This window comes from Prunus persica, chromosome G1 (genome assembly GCF_000346465.2).
Source record: "Prunus persica cultivar Lovell chromosome G1, Prunus_persica_NCBIv2, whole genome shotgun sequence".
NCBI classification, from domain to species: Eukaryota; Viridiplantae; Streptophyta; class Magnoliopsida; order Rosales; family Rosaceae; genus Prunus; species Prunus persica.
In genome coordinates, this window is record NC_034009.1 from 47,013,120 (window position 1) to 47,036,619 (window position 23,500).

Genomic DNA, 23,500 nt, shown 5'->3' on the forward strand with positions numbered 1-23,500 from the left:
TTTTTGGATGGAAAAATGAGCATGTCGCATCAATGGATAATTCTGGGAATATTTCATTTTTACCGAATACGTCCAAAACGTTATTTTAAATGTGTGAATTCTTGCGTGTAACAAAATTTATTAATAAATAAAGAAATAAATGTGGTCAAGTGAATAAATGGGTAGAGCCCTAATTACGGTTCCAATTATATGGAAATAAAAGGTAACGAGCTTTTGTTATGCACACTTGGGTCTAAGATTCGTACCTCCATGGCACCTTAGTAATACGTATGAGTGCCCTATTCCTTCCTAACTTTGGCAAAAAAAAAAAAAAAATACAAACAAACTCAATAAATTGAGATTACAAACAAAAATTAACTCAATAGGAAAATAATGGTGAAATTATGAAGTTATAATAATTATTTAAATAATTAATAAATTTGGGATATATATTTTTGATACAAGTGGTAATTTAAACTACATGAGGATGAGGTTTCTCATCAAGTTATTAATGCCATAGGATTCGACTTTGAGATCACTAGTCTACAAATCAAGTCCATTTTTCACTAGATCAGAACTCATTGACAAAACTATCACATATTTGGGTATACATGAATAATTGTTTTTGAGTTTGGCATTTTTAGAATTGGAGGTGGTGAGGTGATCATCAATCCCATTCAGTATAGGCAGATTTTCAAGGATTCGAATCCTCTGCTATGATTTTCTCAATATGCTTGACTTTCATTCTCCATATACCCTCTCTTTTTTTAAAAAAAAAAAAAAATTGAAGTTATAACAATTATTTAAATAATTAATAAAACTGGGGATTTAAATTTTGAGATTGCCTGATTAGGGAAAAAACTGTCACATACTTATATACATAAAAAAAAAAAAAAAAGTGAAACTCAAATACAATTATTCAAGTAGTGGAGGTGGTGAGGTCATGATCAATCCGATTCGGTATAGGCCGGTTTTCGAATCATGATTTTGCGGTTCAATTTTTATGGTCAACCAAACCCAAGAGTCTACTACAATTCGAATTGGCCGGTTTGATCAGTTGGACCGGATTGCACTCCCTCGTATTCATCTCCCGCATTAGATAATAATAACAATAATAAAAAAATTCTAGTTATTTGATTCCTCTTTCATTTCTAACTCGCGCACACTTCCTCCCTTCCCTTCCTTCATGTAGGCTCTGCAGCAACAACAGCTACCAGCAAGCAGCAAGCAGCAGCATGGCCTCACTCTCTCTCCTTCCTCTCCTCTCTCTCTTCCTCTCCCTCTTCCTCCTCTCCCATCTCTCCTTCTCTCCCACCGTCGTCGTCGCCGACTCCCACTTTGAAGGCTTCGAAGACGCCGACGGCATCGACGACGCCGACGACGAAGACTCCTCCCTCCCTCTCTCCACCCTCACCCGCCCTTCCCAAACACCCCTCACCACCACCCCCTCCCAGCCCGACTCACCTCCCTCCCCGGATCCCTCCCAACCGGACCCGGATCCCAACCCGACCCCCAATTTGGACCCTCCGCCCACCGATCTTCCCAAACCCTCCTCCACCAGCTTCGAGTATTGGGACGAGGACGAGTTCGAAGGCCTGCCCATCCAACCTGAGCAACCACTTCAACAACCGCCCCTCGACGACCAGAAAATTACCGAAAATGCCACTCCCTCCTCCGATTCCGATCCCAAACCCTCCGCCGACCCCAGACCCCCTGCCGCAACTAGATCGTTCGTTGTGGAGATTGCGTGCGGAGGGTTCCTCATCGTCTTCGCTATCAACTACTTCACCGGAAAGCGGGTGAACGAGAACATCGCCCTAGCTTGGGCTGCAAAATTCGCGACGAAAGACTCGATCTTCGAGAAGAACTTCAGCCTTTTGGGGGTCGGAGACGGCGACGACTCGCCGTTGCTGTTGAAGGAAGGGCAGAACGTATTCAAGTTCTACGCGAGTGGGCGGAGGTGCTGCCAGGGGCTTTTGGCGACGATGGAGCTCAAGAGCCGCCACGATTTGATCTCCTCCATTTTCAACTTGGTGGTGCCGAGTAGGGACGAGATCAATCTCGAGGTTTATATGAATGATGATGCGATGGACCACGTGGTTTTCGCCGTGGCGAGGAAGAAGGCGGCCAAAGCAATGCAGAAGGAGGTTCCCGACTTGCAGAAGTTTGCCGGGATCCTGTCGCCGCCCACTGGAAGGAAGTGGGTTGCTGAGGACTTGGCTGTTATCTCAGAGTCGAAGGAGGTAGCTGGGGATTTGATCACCGAGACTGTGCTTGATCAGGTTGGTTTATTTTCTTCTTCATGGCAAATTTGTTATGGTTTTTTTATTTTATTAATCTGGTTTATCGTTGCGTTTAGATGGTATTTGGTTTGAGTGGTTATTGTTTAATTCGGGCTTTGCACCTCTTACTTGCTTGCAATGAGTGTGCTTTCAGGTGTTTAGTTTTCTTGATAGTATGAACTGCATTCGATCAAATGATTATGTGTTTGACTATATTGGGTAGGCTGTATATGCACATATATACAGGTAATAATAAGATTCTGTTTTACTGCAATGATAATGCTGAAGACCATATAAACTGCAAAACTGAAAAACTGAAGAATCATAAACAACTTATGCTTATTATAACAGTTGTTTTTGGGTTCCATGTGAATGGCCAACCATAGGATTGAAGGCCCATGATAGGCCACTGTCCTGAGTATTTCGCATGTATGGGTGGTAGCGGGTTATTTGAGTCCTTAATTCTTATCTACTGTTCAGTTCATGTACGCAGTTGTTAGTGGTTAAGTGTTAATGTCTCTAACTAGTGGTAGTTAGTGTTATATTTGTGTGTGTGTGTATATATATATATATATATATGTTAATGGTGCATTATAGTGAAATGAAATAAGAAGAGTTTGATTTCCATTATATCACTGGTGCATTCTAGCCATAACTGGAATTAGTATTCCAATCAAATATTTTATTCCTTTGGCCCAGTTCATTAGGCCAATGATTGAATACTCTCTATCTGATTACATTTACAGGTTTCTTTGTCAGTGATTTTGTAAATTGCTTTAGTATTTTCGACCATTTTGCTCTTTTTGTCGGGCTTTAATGTGTTGTCTGGCCATGAGTGAATGAACTCTGTTTTAGAATTGCTCTCGTGTTGATGCCTACTTTTAATAGAAGTGTGCTCTGAACTAAATTTATGCATTATGTGTGGGAATGCATAACTATTGCAGAATCTCTGGATAGGTATTATTTCTCCTTTAAGGTTTGATATCGTAATTAGTACCGATGAAGGTGGAATTTGTTTTGTTGAGTCAATTATGGCGGCTGAGAATTATGTATTGCGGATGAGAAAGTTGTATTACTTTTGCATTACTCTCACAGTGTTGGATTAAAAGATGGTATCTCAGCCAACCTTTCAATATAATGGGGGCACAAACTGGGTGCTTGTATAAGTGTGACCTGCTGGCGTTTCCAAAATCGGATCAATCTTTTTAATCTAGCGGCAGATGAGAGATGCGCAAGTAATGTACAAACTCTCATATGCCTTAGAGAAATTCTGTTTGGTTGTTAGTCACATTATGCTTTGTTAGTACCTGCAACTTTTGTTTGTAATGTGGGGTGCATTCCTTATGGGCCTTTGTAGGAGAGGCTGTGAGAATGATAAAACACCTTTCCTCTATCATAATTGCCATGGAAAAGTGCTGTTCTTTATTTATTCTTCTCTCATAATAAAATTTGTTTTAGTTTTAGTTCTCTCTCTCTCTCAGGTTTCAAATCAAAGAAGAAGATAATACTCTAGGAACAAAATAAGCCCCAGTCATTTTCCCCTTTAATGAGTCAATCCCCTCTCTTATCATAGTTTTAGCCTAAGGTCCAATTTGAACTTCCTGATTTCTAGGAGATTGAACCTGGACCCACTTTGAATCTATATTTGAGTCTTGATCCGGCAAGATTACAGGGCAGGGCGCTGTAGGTGCCCTACTTAGCCAGTTCAATCCCATACCTAGATGCAATTGGGAAGAAAGGAGTGTTGCATATTTTTTTGGTCCTTTTATCATTAGGTTTTTCTTGTGCACTGATAGACTTCTATATAATGTATTCCATGATCGGGTTGCTGGGGAATTTAAAATCTTATTCAACCATTTAACCAGAACACCCAAGTTCATTATTATGCTTCTTAGTCCTATAACTTGTGCCTCTTAAGTCCCAATTCCGTCTGAGTTGTCCATTCTGTTTCTTGATTCCCTAACATTTACCTTTTGATGTGTGGTTTCTTGATTAGCTGTTACATTTCTTTCCATTCATTCATTTGTTTAGACATTGTGGTGTTGATTCTAGACTTATACAATATTTGTTGGATCAATCACAGAGTTGGCAGAAATATTTGATACATCTGGTATTTGCAGGTTTTTGGTGAGAAAGCTTTTCAGAAATTTGGAAAGGGGTTCATCTACATGCATTTTTCAGATCAACATCCAGGGACACACAAGAAGATGCTTTTGTTCAAGTTTGCCCTACCAGATGCCAGTAACATGGCGGATATGACTCGTTTGGTGGCTCTGGTACCTTATTATATTGATTTGATTGGGCGCTACAAACTAAGTAGTCAGGTTGGTCGGCTTCCGGTTATATTGTGGAATCAAAGTTTAGAACAAAAATTGCCATTTGGTCTAATTTTCTAATTTCGAAATGTTCTAATGCAGGCTCGATCAAAAACAGAAGCAATCAGATCAAAAGCTGCTCAAGAGGCTTACAAGGAACTCCAAAATGCTAGACAAGAGGCCTTGCAAAGAAAGAAGGCAGAGAGGAAAAAGATGATGGAGGAGGCCGAGGCTAAGCTCAGTGCAGAGAGTATTCGCAAGAAAGAAGCAAAAGAGCGTGCTCGTCAGATGAAGAAAGCAATGCCGAAAATAAAAATGACCCGTGCTAGCTGATTCTTGAATTTTACTTGTCATTGGTTCCTCTTCCTCTTCATCTTCTATTTAATATCCTTGTGATATCTAGCTGAGTCTTGCCTGCCATAAGTTTTGGTTCCGCACCCTTGCAGCCTTGTACTGTTAATTGTCTGAATTAGTTTGCCTCTAACGTTATCACATCAATAGGTTTTGAATGTACCAAAACTCAATACCGTAAAACTCCCAGCATTTCTTTGTTGACATTTTTCGGAGCCTCTACAAAAATTTGAGATAATTTTGTGTCAAATTTCCTGCGACGAGGGAAGAACAAATAAACTCAAAAAATTGAAATCAATCAAACTGCAATTCTACGAAGGTGAGTGCTCTAGGAGTTCAAATGAGTGTCAAATATTGGTAATTTGAAGGTGGACCTAAGTATGCTCCTTTCGTTCTCTCATATTTTGATATTTATAGGGTATAGCCGCGCGGCTCTACTGTTGAAATATTCTAAGAGAGGCTATAGTTTTGAAAAAAATTCTATTTATAGGGTATAGCCGCGCAGTATATTTTAAAATATTTCCACATTGCATCAACAATAAAAATATAGATTTATATTTGCTGGATTAGATTTCTCCCAACGAAATTTCGTCGGAAGAAGTTTCTTTTTAGTATCTCTTGGTCAATATATTTTTTTTAACAAAAAACTTTCTTTTTATTAATTGAATCATATCTTAGCCTTATTTAATTACTTATTTGAGTAATTATGTTTTAATTATTATTTTTTAGTGAATAATTAGTATTAAATATTTTCATTAACTTCACAAATTATATTACTTAATAAATAATAATTAATTTTTTTAATTTTTTTCTTTAATAAAATATTTAAATACTAATTATTCACTAGGTAAATAATAATTAAAACATCACTAGTAATTAAAGTAATTAAAAAAGAAAACACATTAGAATATTAATAGTGTCGCTGTGCGGTTGTACTGTTGAAACAATAATTAAAACATAATTACTAATTAAAGTAATTAAAAAAGGAAATATCTTGAAGATATAGAATATTTCAAAAGTACTGCCGCACGGCTATATGCTGTAAATAAAATTTTCAAACATCTAGCCGATTGCCTATACTGTGAAGGTAGAATATTTGAAAAGTATCGCCGAGCGGCTATATGCCATTAATAGAATTTATTAAAAGTATAGCCCGCCGGCTATATGCTGTAAATAGAATTTTTCAAACGTTTAGCCGCGCGGCTATACTCTGTAGTTAAAATTTTTAAACGTATAGCCGCCCGGCTATACTCTGTAGGTAGAATTTTCAACAGTATAGCCGAGCGGCTATACCCTGCAGATGGAACATTTCAGAAGTATAGCCGAACGGCTATACTCTGTAAATAGAATCTTTCAACAGTATAGCCGGTCGGCTATGCCCTATAAATATCATAATGTGAATAGTTAGCATTTTTGCTTACCACTTTAGTTAACCTTATTTAACTTTTAAATAAAAATTTTAAAATTTTTTTTGAAAAAGAGCCAATAGCCTGATTCTCTCCCTCTTTTTCCTCCATTCCCTTTTTTTTTTAAAATAAAAAATTTATTTCCTCCTCCTCCCCCGACGAGTCTGGTTTACCTGTTACCAAAGTTCCTGTGGCCCCCTGTTTCCCTGCTAGTTTTGTGACATGTGGCAAGCCACTTAACACCACTTAACTCTGTTAACTCTTTTTGCTTCTTTTTACTGTTTGTTTTTTTTGCTTTTTCTCCCTGTTCTGCCCTTTTCTGTCTTTTCTCGTTCCCTCTTCCCTCATCTCCTTCCTTTTTTGTTCTCTTTTCCAGATCTCCACCACCACGTTTTTTTTTTTTTTTTTTTTTTGCTTTTGCTTTGTTTTTCTTTTTCTCTCATCTCTCTCTCAAAAAAATGGCGGGGAAGAAAGGAACACATTTGAGATTCAATGATCAGAGTCCAAATTCCCAATAAAGAAATGCTAGTTAACAATCAATTGGTACTGGGTAAAAAAAGCACAACTGATAGTTCACTGTCCATGTCAAAACACAATTTGAAAAAGGCTCTTGCATGTTTATCGACAGCGAAGACAAATCTTTGAAGACGAATGAAGATTTAACTACGATCGAAGATTTGCCTTGTTGAAGACCAGCGAAGATTTTGGCTTCGCTGTTGAAGGCGAGAGCAGACGAAGAGGGTTTAGGATTTAGGGTTTAGAGCTGGTGTTTCAGCTCGAGTCCATGTGTTATTTTGGGCTGGTAAGGGAAAAATGACGGAGGGAGGGGGAAAGAAGAGAGAAAGGGGCATAACAGGCAGAAAAAGCAGAAAAAAAAAAAAAAAAAAAAAAAAAGGCAAAAAGAGTAACACAAAGTTAAGTGGTTTTAAGTGGCTTGCCACATGTCATGAAATTAGTAGGGAAACAGGGGGAACAGGAACTTTAGTAACAAGTAAACCGTACTCTCCCCCGACCCTTCTCTCTTCTCTCTCCCTCTCTCACTCTGTATTTCTCTCTCCCTCAGTTTAAATTTTGATTACAGGGTCCTGCATGGTTGATCTTATTGAGGTTAAGCTTTTTGTGATCTTAGTATGATTAGATTGATCAATGAAATTTAAATGCAGATTAGTTCATTAAAAAAAAACACTTCCCATTTTCTTGTTCGTATGAGGAACCAACGTAAATCAAGTAAATATGTAATTGCTAATCGAATACCACAAAGAAGTTGCATATGGATTTCAAACTGGAAACAAAATACAGAAGCTTCGCTATAATAATGGAGTCTCCAATTTCCTTCCACGATACTAGTAGTAATTAATTATTAAATTGAAAAATTAAATATCATTACAAGAAAAGAAAAAGAAAAATGTAAACTGCAATACAGCTGATGATGAAGAAAAAATTAAATGCGGAATCTGGAAATCCGAATGGAAGGGAAGAGTCGGGGAAGAGAAGGAGAGAGAAGAGTCGGGGAAGGAGGAGGAAAGAACATGTGTGCCAAGTGACTCGAGCACGCATCGCCCATTTTGAACTCCCCTAGAGAGAAGAGAAATAGTTACCACCGTCACGAGACCAATCAAACTAGAAAGAAGCATAAAAAACGGTACCCGCTTTTTATCTTTCTTTTTTGTGGGCCCACCTTAAACACCAGTAAAATATAGAAACCATATCAATTCCGTCACTGCAACTTCGAAGCTCAACATGTCTCTCTCCCTCTCTCTCTGAGAAAGAAAACCCAAAAAAAATGCTTGATGGCAACGAAGAGCCCTCGAAGCCCAACAAGGCCGAGAGCCCACCACAGCTCAAGAAATCCCGGACCGTCATCACCACCGCCTCTGACGACGCGGGACCCACAAACCCAATTTTCCCGGGCCCACTCTTTCCCGCCGTCCGACGCATCTCCACCGCCGTTGCCTCCCGCCAGTGGCCGCCGCCCGATCGCCGCGCCTCCAATGCGCCCGCGGACCACCGAGACTTCTCCGACCGCGACTGGGTCTTCCCTTCCTTCGTCGTCCCACAGAACACTTCCAAACGCGGCAAGAAGCTCGCCTCCTCTGATTCACGTACGACTGCGGCGCATGGTAAGCTTGTCGACGCGTCACACCGGATTGCGTCCCAGTCTCCGCCTGCTGCGTCGGTGCCGAAGCCGGAGGCTGAGAGGAAGAAATTGAAGGTGGTGCCAAGTGGAGCTCCGGCCTCTTCTTCGAGTGAGTTGACTCGGCTGAGTTCGAGGTGGCCTGGGGAACTTAAACGTCATTTGTTACTAGTTGTGGTAAGCCATTTGATTCATTTTCAGAATTTGCATCAATTTTCGTACTCTCTAACTTCACTCAGCTGAGCTCAACTACTAGATTTTCTGATTTCTGTTGAAACGAATGTAGGCTTTTGTAAATTCTACGATACCGTTTTTCAACTTCCTCTAGATTCTAGGAAACAACGTTTTTTATGTTCTCCTATACTACTATTTTTAGGTCAAAGCTCTTTTTTTTAAGGGAAAACAATGCATATCCACAATTCTAGACTAATTTATGTTGAATTTTACGTATGTGTAAGGTTTTCAATCGGTTGAATGAGCTACTTAAAATAACATAATGCGAATTTATTTATGACCCAAGTCCTTCCAACAAAAAAGAGAGAGAAAAAAAAAAAAAAAAAACTTTAGTCCTTGCAATCACACTGTTCCCATTTATGCTGCAGTTGTATGTTGGTTTCGTCTGCTGTTTACGGAAAGATGCTGTTTCTGTATTAAAGTTACCGAAAATGCTAAAATACTATGAGGAGAAGTGATGTGCCTATGTCTACGTCTTATAATAAGATGTACTACCATTGTCTTATTCTTGAGTTGTTTAGCTGCTCACTGATTACGGGAATTTTCTGGATTTTTAAGAAGTAAATAGTAAATGATGTTAATTTATCAGCACCTCTTTTGCCTTTCTTTGTGCAAAATCTATATCAACCAGAAATTGCTTCTGATGCTGTACTTTTGTATTGTTGAAATTACGAGTTTAATAATTTTGTATAAACTTCTTCTGTTGCAGCTTACTTTCACTTGTATATTATCTATAACTTATGTATTTTATCTGCGGCAGAGAGTTGCACAACTTGAGGTATGTTTCATGGCTTCAACCCTATTTTGGTTCTTGGTTTGACATTCTCTATAGTAGTCTCCCTAATAATCAATTACGCTGCTTTCAGGAATGGTGTACCGAAAAAGATATCGATTCAAATAGCAGCTTTAGTCTTTTTCTGGCTGAGAAGAATCCCTTTTTTTTCCATTTTGCTAATGCTGAAAGAAGAACTGTTGCTTTGTATGCTGTGGTCATTATACTTACTATGCCATTTGTATTGTACAAACATCTTGATTATCTTTCCCAAATAAGGAATCTCTCAAAAAGGATGAAGAGTAACAAAGAGGAGGTTCCCATAAAGAAGAGGATTGCATATATGGTGGATGTGTGTTTCTCTGTCTATCCATATGCGAAACTGCTTGCGCTTCTGTTTGCAACAATATTTCTTATAGGGTTTGGTGGATTGGCATTGTATGCAGTCAATAAAAATAGCTTTGCTGAAGCTCTTTGGCTCTCATGGACTTTTGTTGCTGATTCTGGAAACCATGCTGACACAGAAGGCCTTGGGCCAAGGATAGTTTCTGTCTCTATAAGTTCAGGAGGCATGCTAATATTTGCAATGATGCTTGGGCTTGTTTCTGATGCTATATCAGAGAAGGTTGATTCACTGCGGAAAGGGAAGAGTGAAGTCATTGAAATGAACCACATCCTAATTCTTGGATGGAGTGACAAACTGGTAAACTCTCGACCATTTTTAAATTGGATACACCCTCTATCTGAACTTCTTGGTTTATATTCAAGTGATATCTCAATCTTGCTTTCCCTTTAAACTTTTTTCTTCTTTAGATCTCTAATTTTGTTTTAGATTTGGGATGTGATTCACAAATTCTAGGATGCCATACGACTTGAATTTCTTCAAAATTGTATTGTTGGGCATTTACTGCATGATGTGAAACATGAACTTGGTTGTTAACACATACCAAAAAGAATAGGGAACTTAGGTGTTTGCATGACTATTAGTCTTCAAGTGATATCTCCATCTTGCTTCTTGAATATGCTTTTAGATTTGTGCTTTTGGCAGTTAGTACTGTATGGGTAATTATAATGTCTCTAGGGACTCATTTTAAGTCCTTTGTTGTTTCACTTCTTCTGTATTCATTTTAACTGGTTTCACAGATAGATTCTTGTAAGCTCATGTTTCTCGTGCAATTGAAAAACGATCCTTAAAGGCCCCTAAACCTCTCTTTCCTTATCGTCTAAGAAACTAAGCACCATTATATCTTATAAAAGAAGTTCTCTCTGTGAGCTTTATAGTTAAGGAGTCAAACAGGAAAGAAAGAAGGGGAATCAAAATTTTCGTTTTTTGCTGCTTCAGGGTTCACTTCTAAAGCAGCTAGCAATAGCAAACAAGAGTGTTGGTGGTGGTGTTGTTGTTATACTTGCTGAAAGAGACAAGGAGGAAATGGAGCTGGATATAGCAAAGCTTGAATTTGACTTCATGGGGACCTCTGTTATATGCAGAAGCGGCAGCCCTCTTATACTGGCTGACCTGAAGAAGGTACGTTGGGTGTCTTTGATATTCCTCTTATATACTACTAGTACTAATGTTGTAGTTTTGTTCGTTGAAGGGTTCAATACTATGTATTTCATTTTCTCAACTGCTGGTAGTATTATTTTGATTGGAACATATATTTTTCAAGGTAGTTATAGGTGCTTCATCCTCTTTCCATAATGTTATTGTTTCTGCTTCCGTCTCTCTCTCTCTCTCTCTCTCTCTCTCTCTCTCTCTCTCTCTCTCATGGTTGCTGATTCAGATTGGGTTTTGTTTTGTCATTTGCAGGTCTCAGTTTCAAAGGCACGTGCTATCATTGTATTGGCATCTGATGAAAATGCAGATCAGGTTATTTCTTATTTCAGATGCCCTCTTACGTTTCTCAGAGGTTTACATTATTGCGCATCAAACTTTAGTTACATTGGTTGTATTATGTTTCCAGAGTGATGCGCGTGCTTTGAGGGTTGTGCTCAGCCTAACTGGGGTGAAAGAGGGTTTGAGGGGTCATATTGTTGTAGAGATGAGTGACCTTGACAATGAGCCTCTGGTGAAGCTTGTTGGAGGAGAACTCATAGAAACAGTTGTAGCACATGATGTGATTGGAAGGTTGATGATACAGTGTGCTCTGCAGCCTGGTCTTGCACAGGTAACTCTAGGGAGCTGAGCTTTAATTACACTTCTTAAAACTTGTGCAAGTCATATAAGACTAGTTCTTTCCTTCTGTGATTAAGTTTGTTTTCCTGAGTTCTGATAATGTTTTAATTCCATTTAAGTATATATTTGTCTGGTGAGACGAGGTTCACTGGGCTGAGTAGGGCTGGAAAATGGCCCAGGGAACAGTGCGCCAGCCAATTTGGCCCATGTTTTGGGCCATGAATCAGCATGACCTGGCCCAATACCTAGCCTGAGGCTCACACTAAATACTTAAATAGTTTTTATTTTGTTTCATTTAATATTGTTAGAGTTGTTAAATATTGCTTTATTATTTTAATGAGTTACGTATATATTTGGTAAGAGCCTAGTTACATTAGGGGTAGGAGTAGCTTTCTACAAGGAATTGATATAGTTTACCACAACGGTTCTACCTCCAAATAGGAAACATTATTTGTGCAGAACCAGTCAATTCTTGCCACATATTGAAGAGTGAAACCTATGTGGAAAGGGGAAAACCCAAGGAAAAAGTAATGCCATTTAATGAGCATTTTAGGAAACAAACTCAATTGTTAAGTTTACGGTTACTGAGCATTCCAATTGTATGGCTGAAAATCAGTCTTTGTTGAGAACAAGAAGAAATATTTTGAAGAGTTGAGAGAAGTACAAAACATGATGGAGAGGGATTCATCAGAATCACGTAAAGATGCAACCAAAAACAGCAAGACCCATACCAAACCAAAGCAAACAACCCACACAGTCTAAAATGGCAGACCAATCCAAAGGATAAGGCAATTGGAGTGCAGAAACAAATGGTTCACGCTTTCTGCTCCATCTTTGCACATCACATACCATTAAGGAAGAAGACAATGAGGAATTTTTATTCCTTGAACCTTATAACAAGCTGTAACCCTAACATGAGCGACCATCTGTGCTAACACCCGAACCTTAGGAGGTACTTCCGTCCTCCAAAATGCATTTGAGGGGATGACAGGAGAAAGAGAAGGGTTATCCATCAAATGTCTAAAGTAGGATTCATGAGAACATAGACAATATCTCTCTTACATTATTTAAACCTTGGGATTCTCTATTATCTCTTTTGCATATCTGAAAAACCATATATGCTTTATATTTTTCAATAAATTCCTTTTTTCACTAATTTATTAATTTTCTTTGGTCAGATATGGGAGGACATATTGGGGTTTGAGAATGCTGAGTTTTACATCAAAAGGTGGCCTCAATTGGATGGTCTTCGTTTTGAAAATGTGCTTATTTCATTTCCTGATGCTATTCCCTGTGGAATTAAGGTTGCTGCAGATGGTGGGAAGATAATTTTAAATCCAGATGATAATTATGTTCTGAAAGAAGGGGATGAGGTTCTTGTTATAGCAGAAGATGATGATACTTATTCTCCATGCTCCTTTCCCAAGGTTATCAATATTTTCTTTGTGTACCAACAATATACTGTAAAAATTGTAAAGTTTCAAAACTATATTTTGTGCTACACTGCTACTATTATGCTGATAATGATATCATTCTCAGATTTAATAGTGAAGTATGAAGACCCCAGCAGTTACATTAAGCAACTCACTCGTTTGTAGAAAATATTTTTGATTATTAGTTGATGGATCCCCATTATACAGGATTAACAACTGAACAAGAAATTTTTTAGGATTAACAATCAAACTAGGTTATCTTTCTTTGCTCTGTCTCTCTGTCACTCTCCCCCCTCCCCCCAATTTGTATGGTTTTTGGGTTCACCTATATGACATGCACCTGGCATAGTTACTAGGTATAAATTTGCTGGTTTAGAAGCACAACCAATGGATTGTTGTTTAACAGGAAAGCAAATGGTTAACTAGGTCCACACACATTCACTGTTTTCTCGTTATCCTTTTTTCTTTTCTTTTGTCGTCAGACCTGCTTAGCTTTCCAAAAATTAATGTAAAATTATCAGCTAAGTTTACTGGATGCCTTGGATGCCATTATTATATTTGCCTGAATATGTATAAGAAAATTAGGAATGATGACATTTGACATGCCTGAGCTCATGTTGTGTCCTTTGTGCAGGTATGTGCAGGCTCTTGTCCAAAGACAGTTGAACCTCCCAAATACCCTGAGAAGATATTGTTTTGTGGCTGGCGTCGTGACATAGATGATATGATTATGGTAACTCAGTTAATATTGTCTCATAAACATGATCTTTTCTGGAAGAAAAAAGGTGTAAAGCAACTGTACTAGTCAACAGAAATAGCATAGTAATCAGCAATATCCATGGGGAATAGAAATTAACTACATTAATTGGCGTTCAGCATACAAAGGGAACAATTTTTTTTAATTTTTTAATTTTTTAATTTTACTTGAAACATTCAAAAATTTTCATTTACAAGAAGACTGACACAAAACCTATGTCGAATCTTGATACCTCAAAGTTTCAGTTGAAAAGGTGCCTTTAGAACAGTTTCTTTAAAAAATATGGTGCACCCACCAAAATTGTGGTGTTTCTGTGGATTCAGTGTATGGTTCTACTTTATCCGGGGAACGATTAGTGGCAGAGTTGAAATCTTAGCTGAATCGGACAATGCTGACTAAAACAATCACACATCTCTCTCTCTCTCTCTCTCTCTCTCTCCCTCTCTCTCTCTCTCTCTCATTTTTCTCTTTCCTGCCTCTTATTAGTAACCTTTTCTCACTTTGGGTTGGGCTGTCTGGGACTTTTGGACTATAGGAATGGTTTCGTCTCACTTAATCTTTTGTTGGCTATTTCTTTTCCTTCCTTTGGTTTTTTTTTTGTGGGGGGGCAGGGGCGTTGTTTTTTCTTTCCTATCTGCTAATTATGAAATGGTCACTAATAAACTAGTAATTTGGAATCTCTGCATTATTCAGGTTTGAGCTCCAACTTGATTTGTTGCTGAATTCTTCTTCTCAGGTTCTAGAGGCATTCTTGCCTCCAGGTTCAGAACTTTGGTTGTTCAATGAAGTTCCTGTAATAGAAAGAGATAGGAAACTTACAGATGGTGGACTGGATGTTTCTAGATTGGAGAACATAAAGCTTGTCCACAAAGAAGGAAATGCTGTGATCAAACGGCATTTAGAGAGTCTTCCTCTGGAGACTTTTGATTCTGTAAGTTTGATTCTCTCTCTCTCTCTCTCTCTCTCTCTCTCTCTCTCTCTCTCTCATCTTGTCTGTATTTTCTTCTACTTCTTTTTCCTTTCTGTAATCAAAGTTTATATTTCTGATGAAAAAAAGAAGAAAGAAAATGAGATATCACCACATCTCATATTTCAGAATTTGGCCCTGACCTTCAGAATGTTTTAAGCTGGTGCATAACTGCTAAATCTAAATTTATTGGGGAACGTACTTCTTATCCCTTGAAACCAAGTGATCTAATAGGAAGGACTTCACTAGAAAACTTCTTTCCCCTAAGCCACAATGCCACCTTAATTGAGTTAACATAATTTTTCAGAAGAAACATAAATTTTATTAAGAATAATAAATCTGTACAAAGGGTGGGGCTGGACCAGAAATCCACCTGAAAGAAACAATACAGAGTATCTGATTCTTGACCATAATGAAGACACACTTCCCTCCAAGCTAATTCAATATTAGAAAAAGAAAGGTCATCAAATTATGCTGCAATAGTAGCCCATACTTTAGAAATTCAATAGAATTCTATTTTGCTTGGACAAAATGAGTCGCTTTGAAACTTTCTTGTGTAGACTTTCTTCTTCAACTTGTTACTAACTCTAAGTGGACAGATATTAATTCTTGCAGATGAATCACTAGAGGACTCTGTTGTTCATTCTGACTCAAGATCCCTTGCCACTCTTCTCCTTATACGAGATATACAGGTAACTTCAATTGCTGCATCCTGCCATAGGCGTGTAAGAGCACTGATAAAAAAATCTGTCATCACTGATGTACATACATGCATGTATGCATATGTAAGGGAAAGTTCAGACAATCAGGCATAGACTGAATGAGCTCTAGTCCTGATGACTATTCAAAAATTGATTATCCATCACCACCAGTTAAATTAACTCTTGCATCTTCTTTCTTCAGAAATTCCTCCCTATTGATCTGAGTTATTTTGTCAAGGTTTTAATCCATTTTGTAAACCTGTCATTCCTAGTAATCTAATGCTTTTGGACATTCTTGCTATTTGAGATAAATGCTGTTTTCTTTTGTTCTCTTTTCCTTCGTTTGTTTAGGTCTTGAGGTTGCTGTTTACTTTTGTTTTGCTCTTGTGGATTCCTTATCCACTTTATTGTTTCTTTGTTTATCTCTCAGGGCGGTAACATATCAGATTAATCCTCATGAAGCTTATTGATTTTAGGATGGTCGGGTTTTCTTAGGCTTAATTATACCTATTCCTTCTGAACTATTACACCTCTCTTTATGCCTCATTTTATGCCTTAACTTGTCCGGTATTTTAAAATGCCCCATTCGTCAACCGCTGTCACTTTGCCCCTTGTATTGCTGATGTGGCCCCAATGTGGCTAACATTTTGGTGGGCTGGGACCTGTGTCTCACACAAACCATTTTCCTATCTTCCCTTTTTTTTTCTTCTCTCTGTGTCTCCCTCTCTAAACCTGGAGGTATAGCTTTGGAGCTCTCTGTAATGGCAGATCTTTAATTGTAACTGAACCACTCATTGAGCACCTGAACAAATGAAAAAGAATGAAGCCCCACAAACTCGCAGTACCTCAGCTCTAGATGCTCCTTCCCAAACGTGTACCCAACAAAAATCTTAACCTTCATTCCGGAGCCTTCATCATCAAAACAAAACCAGAAATGCTGGATTTCTAAAAGAATAATCTGAGTTCTATATTTTGACCTGATCCATCTGAGTGCTGATTCTTTTATTTTAACATTTCCTGACTTCCTCAGACTCAACGCTCAATTAATTGTGGTTGCCAAGCTTTGATTTGAGATTTGAGATTTGAGATATTATATGCATCTCCTTTCTTTTGTTCATAGGAAAAATCAAAGTATTCGCTGTACTTGGGTTACGAATCTGGTGCATCTGATTTGCCATTATGGTTAATATTATAAAATTTCATGTTTTGGTTAAGATTTTGGTGCATAGAATTTCAGATCATGGCTTTTTCTGTTTAGGGATTGGATTTGCTTTAGATTTTAAGTATGATTACGTGGAAGTTGGATTATGTAAATTTGGCATTGAAGATGTTGCGACTCAATAATGACTACTAATATAAGCTACTTCACTTTTGGATTGCAGTCAAAGCGTCTCCCTGACAAAGATACAAAGACAACTTCTTTACGGTTGTCTGCATTTTCACACAGCTCTTGGATCCGTGAAATGCAGCAAGCTTCAGACAAATCAATAATAATTAGTGAAATTCTGGATTCTAGGACTAGAAACTTGGTCTCAGTGTCTAGAATCAGTGATTATGTGCTATCAAACGAACTGGTTAGTATGGCGCTGGCAATGGTGGCTGAAGACAAGCAAATCAATCGTGTCCTTGAGGAGCTATTTTTTGAACAGGTATTCTTCATACTCTGTTTTATGTTATTATAAATGTGTGATGAATGTTTTATAATTACATTACAAAGTAGGGAGCTGTTATTGGCAATCCAAAAGAGTCATCACGCATTCCTCCATTCTAAAAACACAAGGGAGAAATTGCACTTGGAGGACTGTAGGATGACTATTTTTGAGTGCCAATAACAGTTCCAAAAAATATAATTATAATTTATGTAGGAAAGAATGTAGATATTCTATGTGGGATAGATGAAGCAAATAGGATTTGAATAGAAAGAAGTTATAAAATATAATTTGGCTGGATTTGACTCCTTGAACGGGACCTTAGAAGTATACAGTTTGGATGAATCACATTGCAGGATAGACCACGATACTGGTCCTTTCTTTTCTTAAAAGAAGGATCCCTCTTTCGAAGTTTTGTCACACCCCCTCTCCTCCTCCCCACACACACACACACATATTTTCTTGACACTGAAGTCTGGATTTTATTCTCAACTCTGCAGTGCTATATCAATGTAGTGTGTATTGGTCATATGGAACACTGAGCTTCTAATAGGATATAAATTATTTGTGCTAACTTCTGTAGAAGAGGTGTTTTTTCCAGAGTATTTACTCTGAAATTCTAGTAGTTATTATTATTTTCGGATATGTTTCTATTTTAATTAGTGATTGAAATTAAAAACTAAAAGACTAAAGCTTCGGGTTCTTTGTGCTTGGACAGGGGAATGAGATGTGCATAAAACCAGCAGAACTCTATTTATATGACCAGGAAGAACTCTGCTTTTATGATATAATGCTTAGGGGTCGTCAAAGGCAGGAAATCGTGATTGGATACCGGCTTGCAAACACAGAGCGGGCCATAATTAACCCATCACCGAAGTCAGAACGAAGAAAATGGTCCCATGATGATGTTTTCGTGGTCATCTCCATGAGTGAATGAACCTAATTTAACAAAGGAGTGCTAAACTGGTATACGCTTGACATCTGTAGTAATCAGGAGTTGCCCTTCTTTCCCCTCCCCAACCTCGCTAATATTACCAATACATACTGAGAAATATTTTGTATTCATTGGGGAAGCGGATTTGATCATGATTCCGGGAAAGTGCCGGTTCTTGCTGAAGAGGATGACATCCCTTTCCACCTGAAAAGGTGGTTGTATCAATGGGCGCATGGTGACTTAAATCAGAATATGAAGTCAGTTGGCTGGATGATTGGCATTCATGTTGTACAATTCTAAATATTTCGTGTTAAAAAATGAGTATATTCTTATTGTGATGGAAAATATGTTTTATGCAGAAATTCCTGTGAACCCCGAGGTTGAATTACTTTGTAAGATCCGTCTGACATGTGACAACTTATTAAATTATGATTTCGCAAATTCGTGCAAGCTTGACTCCGAAAATGAGAATTCGATTCATTACAAAATTTATGTAAAAATGATGTTTATGTTCTTGGATAACCTTCCTACCCCTTTTTAAATACAGCAAGAGATAGTTCATGTCAGTTCAAATCCTTCGTATTTATTTGGACGATACAATTTTTTAAGTTTTGATAATCCATTATGTGTGGTTTAATCATGAGGATATCTGAGATTCATGCCAGTTCAAAAACCGCATTAGTTCTGCTTGTATGGTAAGATGATTCACGAATCTGTTCAATTCTCACTTCCTCCAATTATCTATATATATAAAGTAAAAGGCAGAGAATGGTGAAATATTCAAAATACTAAAAAATGACCTTGGTTAGTTCAAACATTAAGAATTGAAATTATTAATTAAATAAAGATAATATGATAAATTCACATTTTCTTCAAATTAAAAATAAAATTAGATAATAGGTCCTATTTTTATAGAATACTAGCCTCTCTGCACGCGCTTCTGCGCATGCGAGAGGCTTTTTAAATTAAAATTTATTTTAGATTTAAAAAAGACTAGCCTCTCTGCACGCGCTTCCGCGCTTGCGAGAGGTTTTTTTTAAAAAAAATAAGTAAATTTATTTTAGAATTAAAAAAGATAATGGGTAGTTGTGTTCCATAAAAATAGGATCCATTATCTGCTTTTTCTTTTTCTTTTAATTTTTTTAAATATGAAAAAGTGTGAATTTATCATATTATCCTCATTTAATTAATAAGTTTAGTTCTTAATGTTTGCATTAACCAAGGATATTTTCTGGTATTTTGAATGTTTCACCATTCTCTGCCTTTTGATTTATATATTTAAAAAAGATAATGGGTAGTTGTGTTCCATAAAAATAAGATTCATTGTCTGATTTTTCTTTTAATTTAAATTTTTTTAATATGAAAATGTGTAAATTTATCATATTATCCTCATTTAATTAATAATTTTAATTCTTAATGTTTGGATTAACCAAGGGCATTTTATGGTATTATGAATGTTTCACCATTCTCTGCCTTTTGCTTTATATATATAGATAACTACCCATGTTATCTTTTCTTAATTCTAAAAATAAATAAATTAAAAAAAAAAAAACCAATCTAGTATTAATAAAGAAAGAGGTAATTCTCCAAAAGGAGATGGTGGGCCTCTTTAACGCGTAGCTAGATCTTAGGCTTAATAAAAAGAACAAAGGAACTTGTTTTTTCTTTGGAAGGATGAATTCAAGTGATAAGCAGAGGGTATTATTAATATGTAGCATATCAACATCCGTATCAAAAAGAAAGAAAAATACGAAAAACAAAAGCAGAGTATAGGTCTCCTGTCACTCACTATTCTCTCTATCTATCTTCTTCTTTAATAGGCGACATAGAGAGAGATAAAGAAGAGGACAATAACGCGATGATAAATCTCTCTAAGTCTCTCCTCCCTTGATAGGCGATGTAAGAAGAGATAATAGAGAGAGGAGGGCAATGCCATGGATATAGATAAATAGCACAGGCATGCAAATTGGTTTAAGTAGGGAAAGTACTACTCAACAAGTGCGACTTCTTCTTTCATTATAATTTATCTGAAAAGTCATGACAAGTCAAAACTATTGGAAAACATGTTTCATTGCACGACATGTTTCTATCGTCTTGCTGGAACCTACTCAACCAACCACAAATGATAAATGAATAGTAAATTTAGGTTTTAGCCACAAAAAAGTAGAGTTTTTTGTTTTGGCTTTGGAAATAAAATACAGGCTGTAATAGGACCAAATCAAGCATAACTCAAGTACTGATTGCTAGCTAGGTTAGTCTTTGATAAAAGAGATGACATACTGTCACGTACTCTTTTTGTTTTTCCATTGGAGATGCCGTAGAAACTTGCGTATCACGAATTCATGTAATTCTTTTCTATCTGCTCTTCCTACTAGTACTACTGCTAGGACTTGTCTAATTTTAGCATTTAGGTTGTAAATGAATATTTATTAAAAGAGAAAGTTCCGGTACAAGGCCCAAAAGAGGCAAAGCCCAACAAAGCCAAGGCCTGAACAATTGCCGACAACAAAACAAAGCATTTATATACAAAGCAAACCCCAGCAGTAAAAGATTAAAAAAATAATAATTTCACAGCCAACGTTGACATCTCCGAATAAGGAGAAGCAATCGATGGCGTTTGCAGAAAGGAGAAGAATCTCCTAACAGAGCACCACTAATACACCCCAAATCAACGAAAACAAAATCCTGACAATGCAACAATGCTCTCACATGGAAATGTTCATGACGTCCATCACCAAGCCTTCCATCATCAGCGTCGCAGCTTCTCCAGAGCAGCTCATCTCTTGTCTCTGTTCCCCTGCATTTTCTTCTTAATTGTAACACTTTTTATGATGAAATGAAAATGACCTCAACCGTTGATTTAAAGACTCTTATTACAATCATGAGATTATGTACAAGGGTTTTCAATTTAAAATACATGCGGGGAAGGGGAATTAAATCTAGGACTTCGGGACATGATTAAACTATTGGAGCTACAAACCCCTTGTAATTAGGTCATTGTGTTTGAATTATAACAATTAGTAAACTATAGGATGATTAATAAATCAAAGAAACTTAAAATCCAGGCACCAAAGTAGAACTTCACCCAAATTACGAAGACCAAAAATCATATAACATCCTAGCACTAGATCAAGAACATATATTAAAGAGGCAGATCTACCATAAAAAGATGATGATGATGATGATGATGTATGGTTTGCGTTGGTGTTGGTAATAAGCTTGATAGGGCATGAGGAGATTGGAAGAACAGGGAGATTTTGACAATTGCAAATTTCAACCATGTAGCCGTCTGGATCATGAAAGAAGAGCTGGTCCACAATAACACCACCTTCTTCCACCTTGGCTGTCACATACTCTATCTTCATCTCCTCCAGCTTCTGCATAACCATCCCCATATCTGAGCACTGGAATGAAATGTGGTTGTCCTTTGGGTTGATTTTGCCTTTCTTTTCTGGGATATTTTTGTCTGACTCTAGCAGATGAATACCAATTCCATAGTTGAACAACCTGAGATATGATGATGATTCAATTAGCAATAATCTTAGATTATTAATTATGAAATAGTAATTAGGAAAAGAATAAGCTGAGCAAAAGTTCCACACATGGAAATAAGAAAAAAGAAAAAAGAAGGTTATAATGAAAGTGTGTGTGTGTGTTTTTGAAATAGAAGAGAGGTTAATAAGTGGGATACGGGTAAGGGCGGCGTACCAAGCTCCCTCAAATTTGAAGGAAGAAGGGCGTTTAATGAGCACAAAACCTAAGACTTGCTCATAAAACCTCACAGACTTGCTCACTGACTTGCAAACAAATGACACGTGATTTAAACACAGCTGAGGCAGCTTTGAAGATGAAATCCACCTTTCTGTATCCTCAAACTCTCTTGCATTCCTCATCCTCTCTCTCTCTCTCTCTCTCTCTCTAGTTTATTGTGGTGGTGATATGAGAGAGTATACTGGGCTTATATAAAGGCCGATAAGCACAGAGGGAGATGGGGTCCATATATAATTGGAAAGAAGATTCCAGAAATTTAAATAAAAATTTAAAAATAAAATTGTACCTTTCTTTTTTGGAAGCTTCACTAATATACCAAAAGATGGGCTGAAAATATATATATAAAAAAAAAAAAAAATCCTACATGGAATGCACTTTAGAAACATACTCAAAATTCATTTACTACATAAGAAATTAGTGTTGAAGTTCTTACAAATTATGTGACTGTCATTGATCAATTTAAAAGAAGCCCAACACAAAAAAAACTTAAATAGCACCCAAAACAAACCCATCCCAATTTTATTAAAAAACCCAAACAATTTATTACAAACAAAACGTCTTCCATAGCCTCATTAATGTGTCATGTTGGTTAATGACTGTAATGTTTCACACATTTATTGTCATATTGATTAATGGCTGTAATGTTCTAGTATATGGTAATAACACTGCTAGTTTACTGTCACGTTGATTAATGGTTGTAATGTTCTAGTCTAGGGTAATAACACTGCTAGTTTCCTATGACATCCTATTTTTAATACATATCTAGCCCTGTAATGTTCCAGTCTAGGGTAATAACACTACTAGTTTCCTATGACATCATATTTCTAATGCATGTATACCCCTGTAATATTCTAGTTTAAGATAATAACACTGCTAGTTTAGTGTCATGTTGATTAATGCTTGTCATGTTGCTATTTCTAATACATGTTCACCAAAGAAAATATGAAGAAAGAACAAACCAGACCAACTCAAAATAATCCGAGCCCAGATTGTTGATACTATTATGTCATAAAAGTACATTGTTAATACTCTGTCATTGAAGTACATTGTTAAACAAAAATGAGATCCATAATTGAAATAGTAACAAAAGATAAATCGATCATCAAAGCTTAAAATACATTTCGAAAATAAACTAAAATCCAAAGAGAAACACATAATTGAAGCAAAAGATCAAAAATCTCAAGTCCAAACTAGACGAGGACGACGATGACAACGATGTGGCGAAGGAGAAGTATAGCTCGAAGATGAGGAGTAGAGCTAAGAGCATCTGATCGAGGTTCGTTCGAGGTTCCGAACAATTTGAAAAAAATATCAATAGAAACACGATTTTAGAACAAGAAATCGAAGGTGAAATATTGAAAATTGTAGATCATAGAAGAAGAATATAGTTGGACCTAAGATTGAGCTTCAATGGAAGCTCCTCTTGCTCCAACACCCAGAAAGCACCAGCGAGAAAGGAGAAAATAAATTTGATTTGGTTTTTTGGCAAATTTGGTTTTTTGGCAGATCTGATTTTTTTGGCAAATCTACTTTTTGGGCAGATCTAGGTAGATCTGATTTTTCTCTCTCAAATCCTTAGTACAAGGGCTATATAGGTATTTTACACACACAAATAAACTAAAAAATAGCTATTAAATTGAAA

General features: G+C 37.0%; 3 protein-coding genes across 4 annotated transcripts; 2 read left to right on the forward strand and 1 right to left on the reverse strand.

Annotated features, from left to right (window-relative positions):
• Positions 1,054-5,165, forward strand: LOC18791703 (uncharacterized protein At5g49945). Its single transcript, XM_007222189.2, has 3 exons — positions 1,054-2,261; positions 4,382-4,585; positions 4,679-5,165. Exons 1-3 carry the CDS (start codon positions 1,215-1,217, stop codon positions 4,907-4,909), a joined length of 1,482 nt encoding a protein of 493 aa, XP_007222251.1. The 5' UTR covers positions 1,054-1,214; the 3' UTR covers positions 4,910-5,165.
• Positions 6,453-18,601, forward strand: LOC18788202 (ion channel DMI1). Of its 2 annotated transcripts, XM_020553969.1 has the most exons (12): positions 7,581-8,644; positions 9,411-9,479; positions 9,568-10,176; positions 10,816-10,998; positions 11,281-11,340; positions 11,435-11,638; positions 12,825-13,073; positions 13,714-13,812; positions 14,573-14,767; positions 15,403-15,495; positions 16,887-17,153; positions 17,872-18,601. In XM_020553969.1, the coding sequence occupies exons 1-12, from the start codon at positions 8,117-8,119 to the stop codon at positions 18,088-18,090; spliced, it is 2,775 nt and encodes a 924-aa protein (XP_020409558.1). In that variant the 5' UTR covers positions 7,581-8,116; the 3' UTR covers positions 18,091-18,601. The 2 variants fall into 2 exon arrangements, 1 of the variants encoding a protein (XP_020409558.1); XR_002269558.1 differs by lacking the exon at positions 17,872-18,601 and having other exon boundaries at positions 6,453-8,644; positions 15,419-15,495; positions 16,887-16,992.
• Positions 20,494-22,028, reverse strand: LOC18790420 (metallothiol transferase FosB). The gene is made up of 3 exons (XM_007223378.2): positions 21,796-22,028; positions 21,248-21,594; positions 20,494-20,884 (listed from the first exon to the last, which is right to left on the reverse strand). The coding sequence occupies exons 1-3, from the start codon at positions 21,978-21,980 to the stop codon at positions 20,793-20,795; spliced, it is 624 nt and encodes a 207-aa protein (XP_007223440.1). The 5' UTR covers positions 21,981-22,028; the 3' UTR covers positions 20,494-20,792.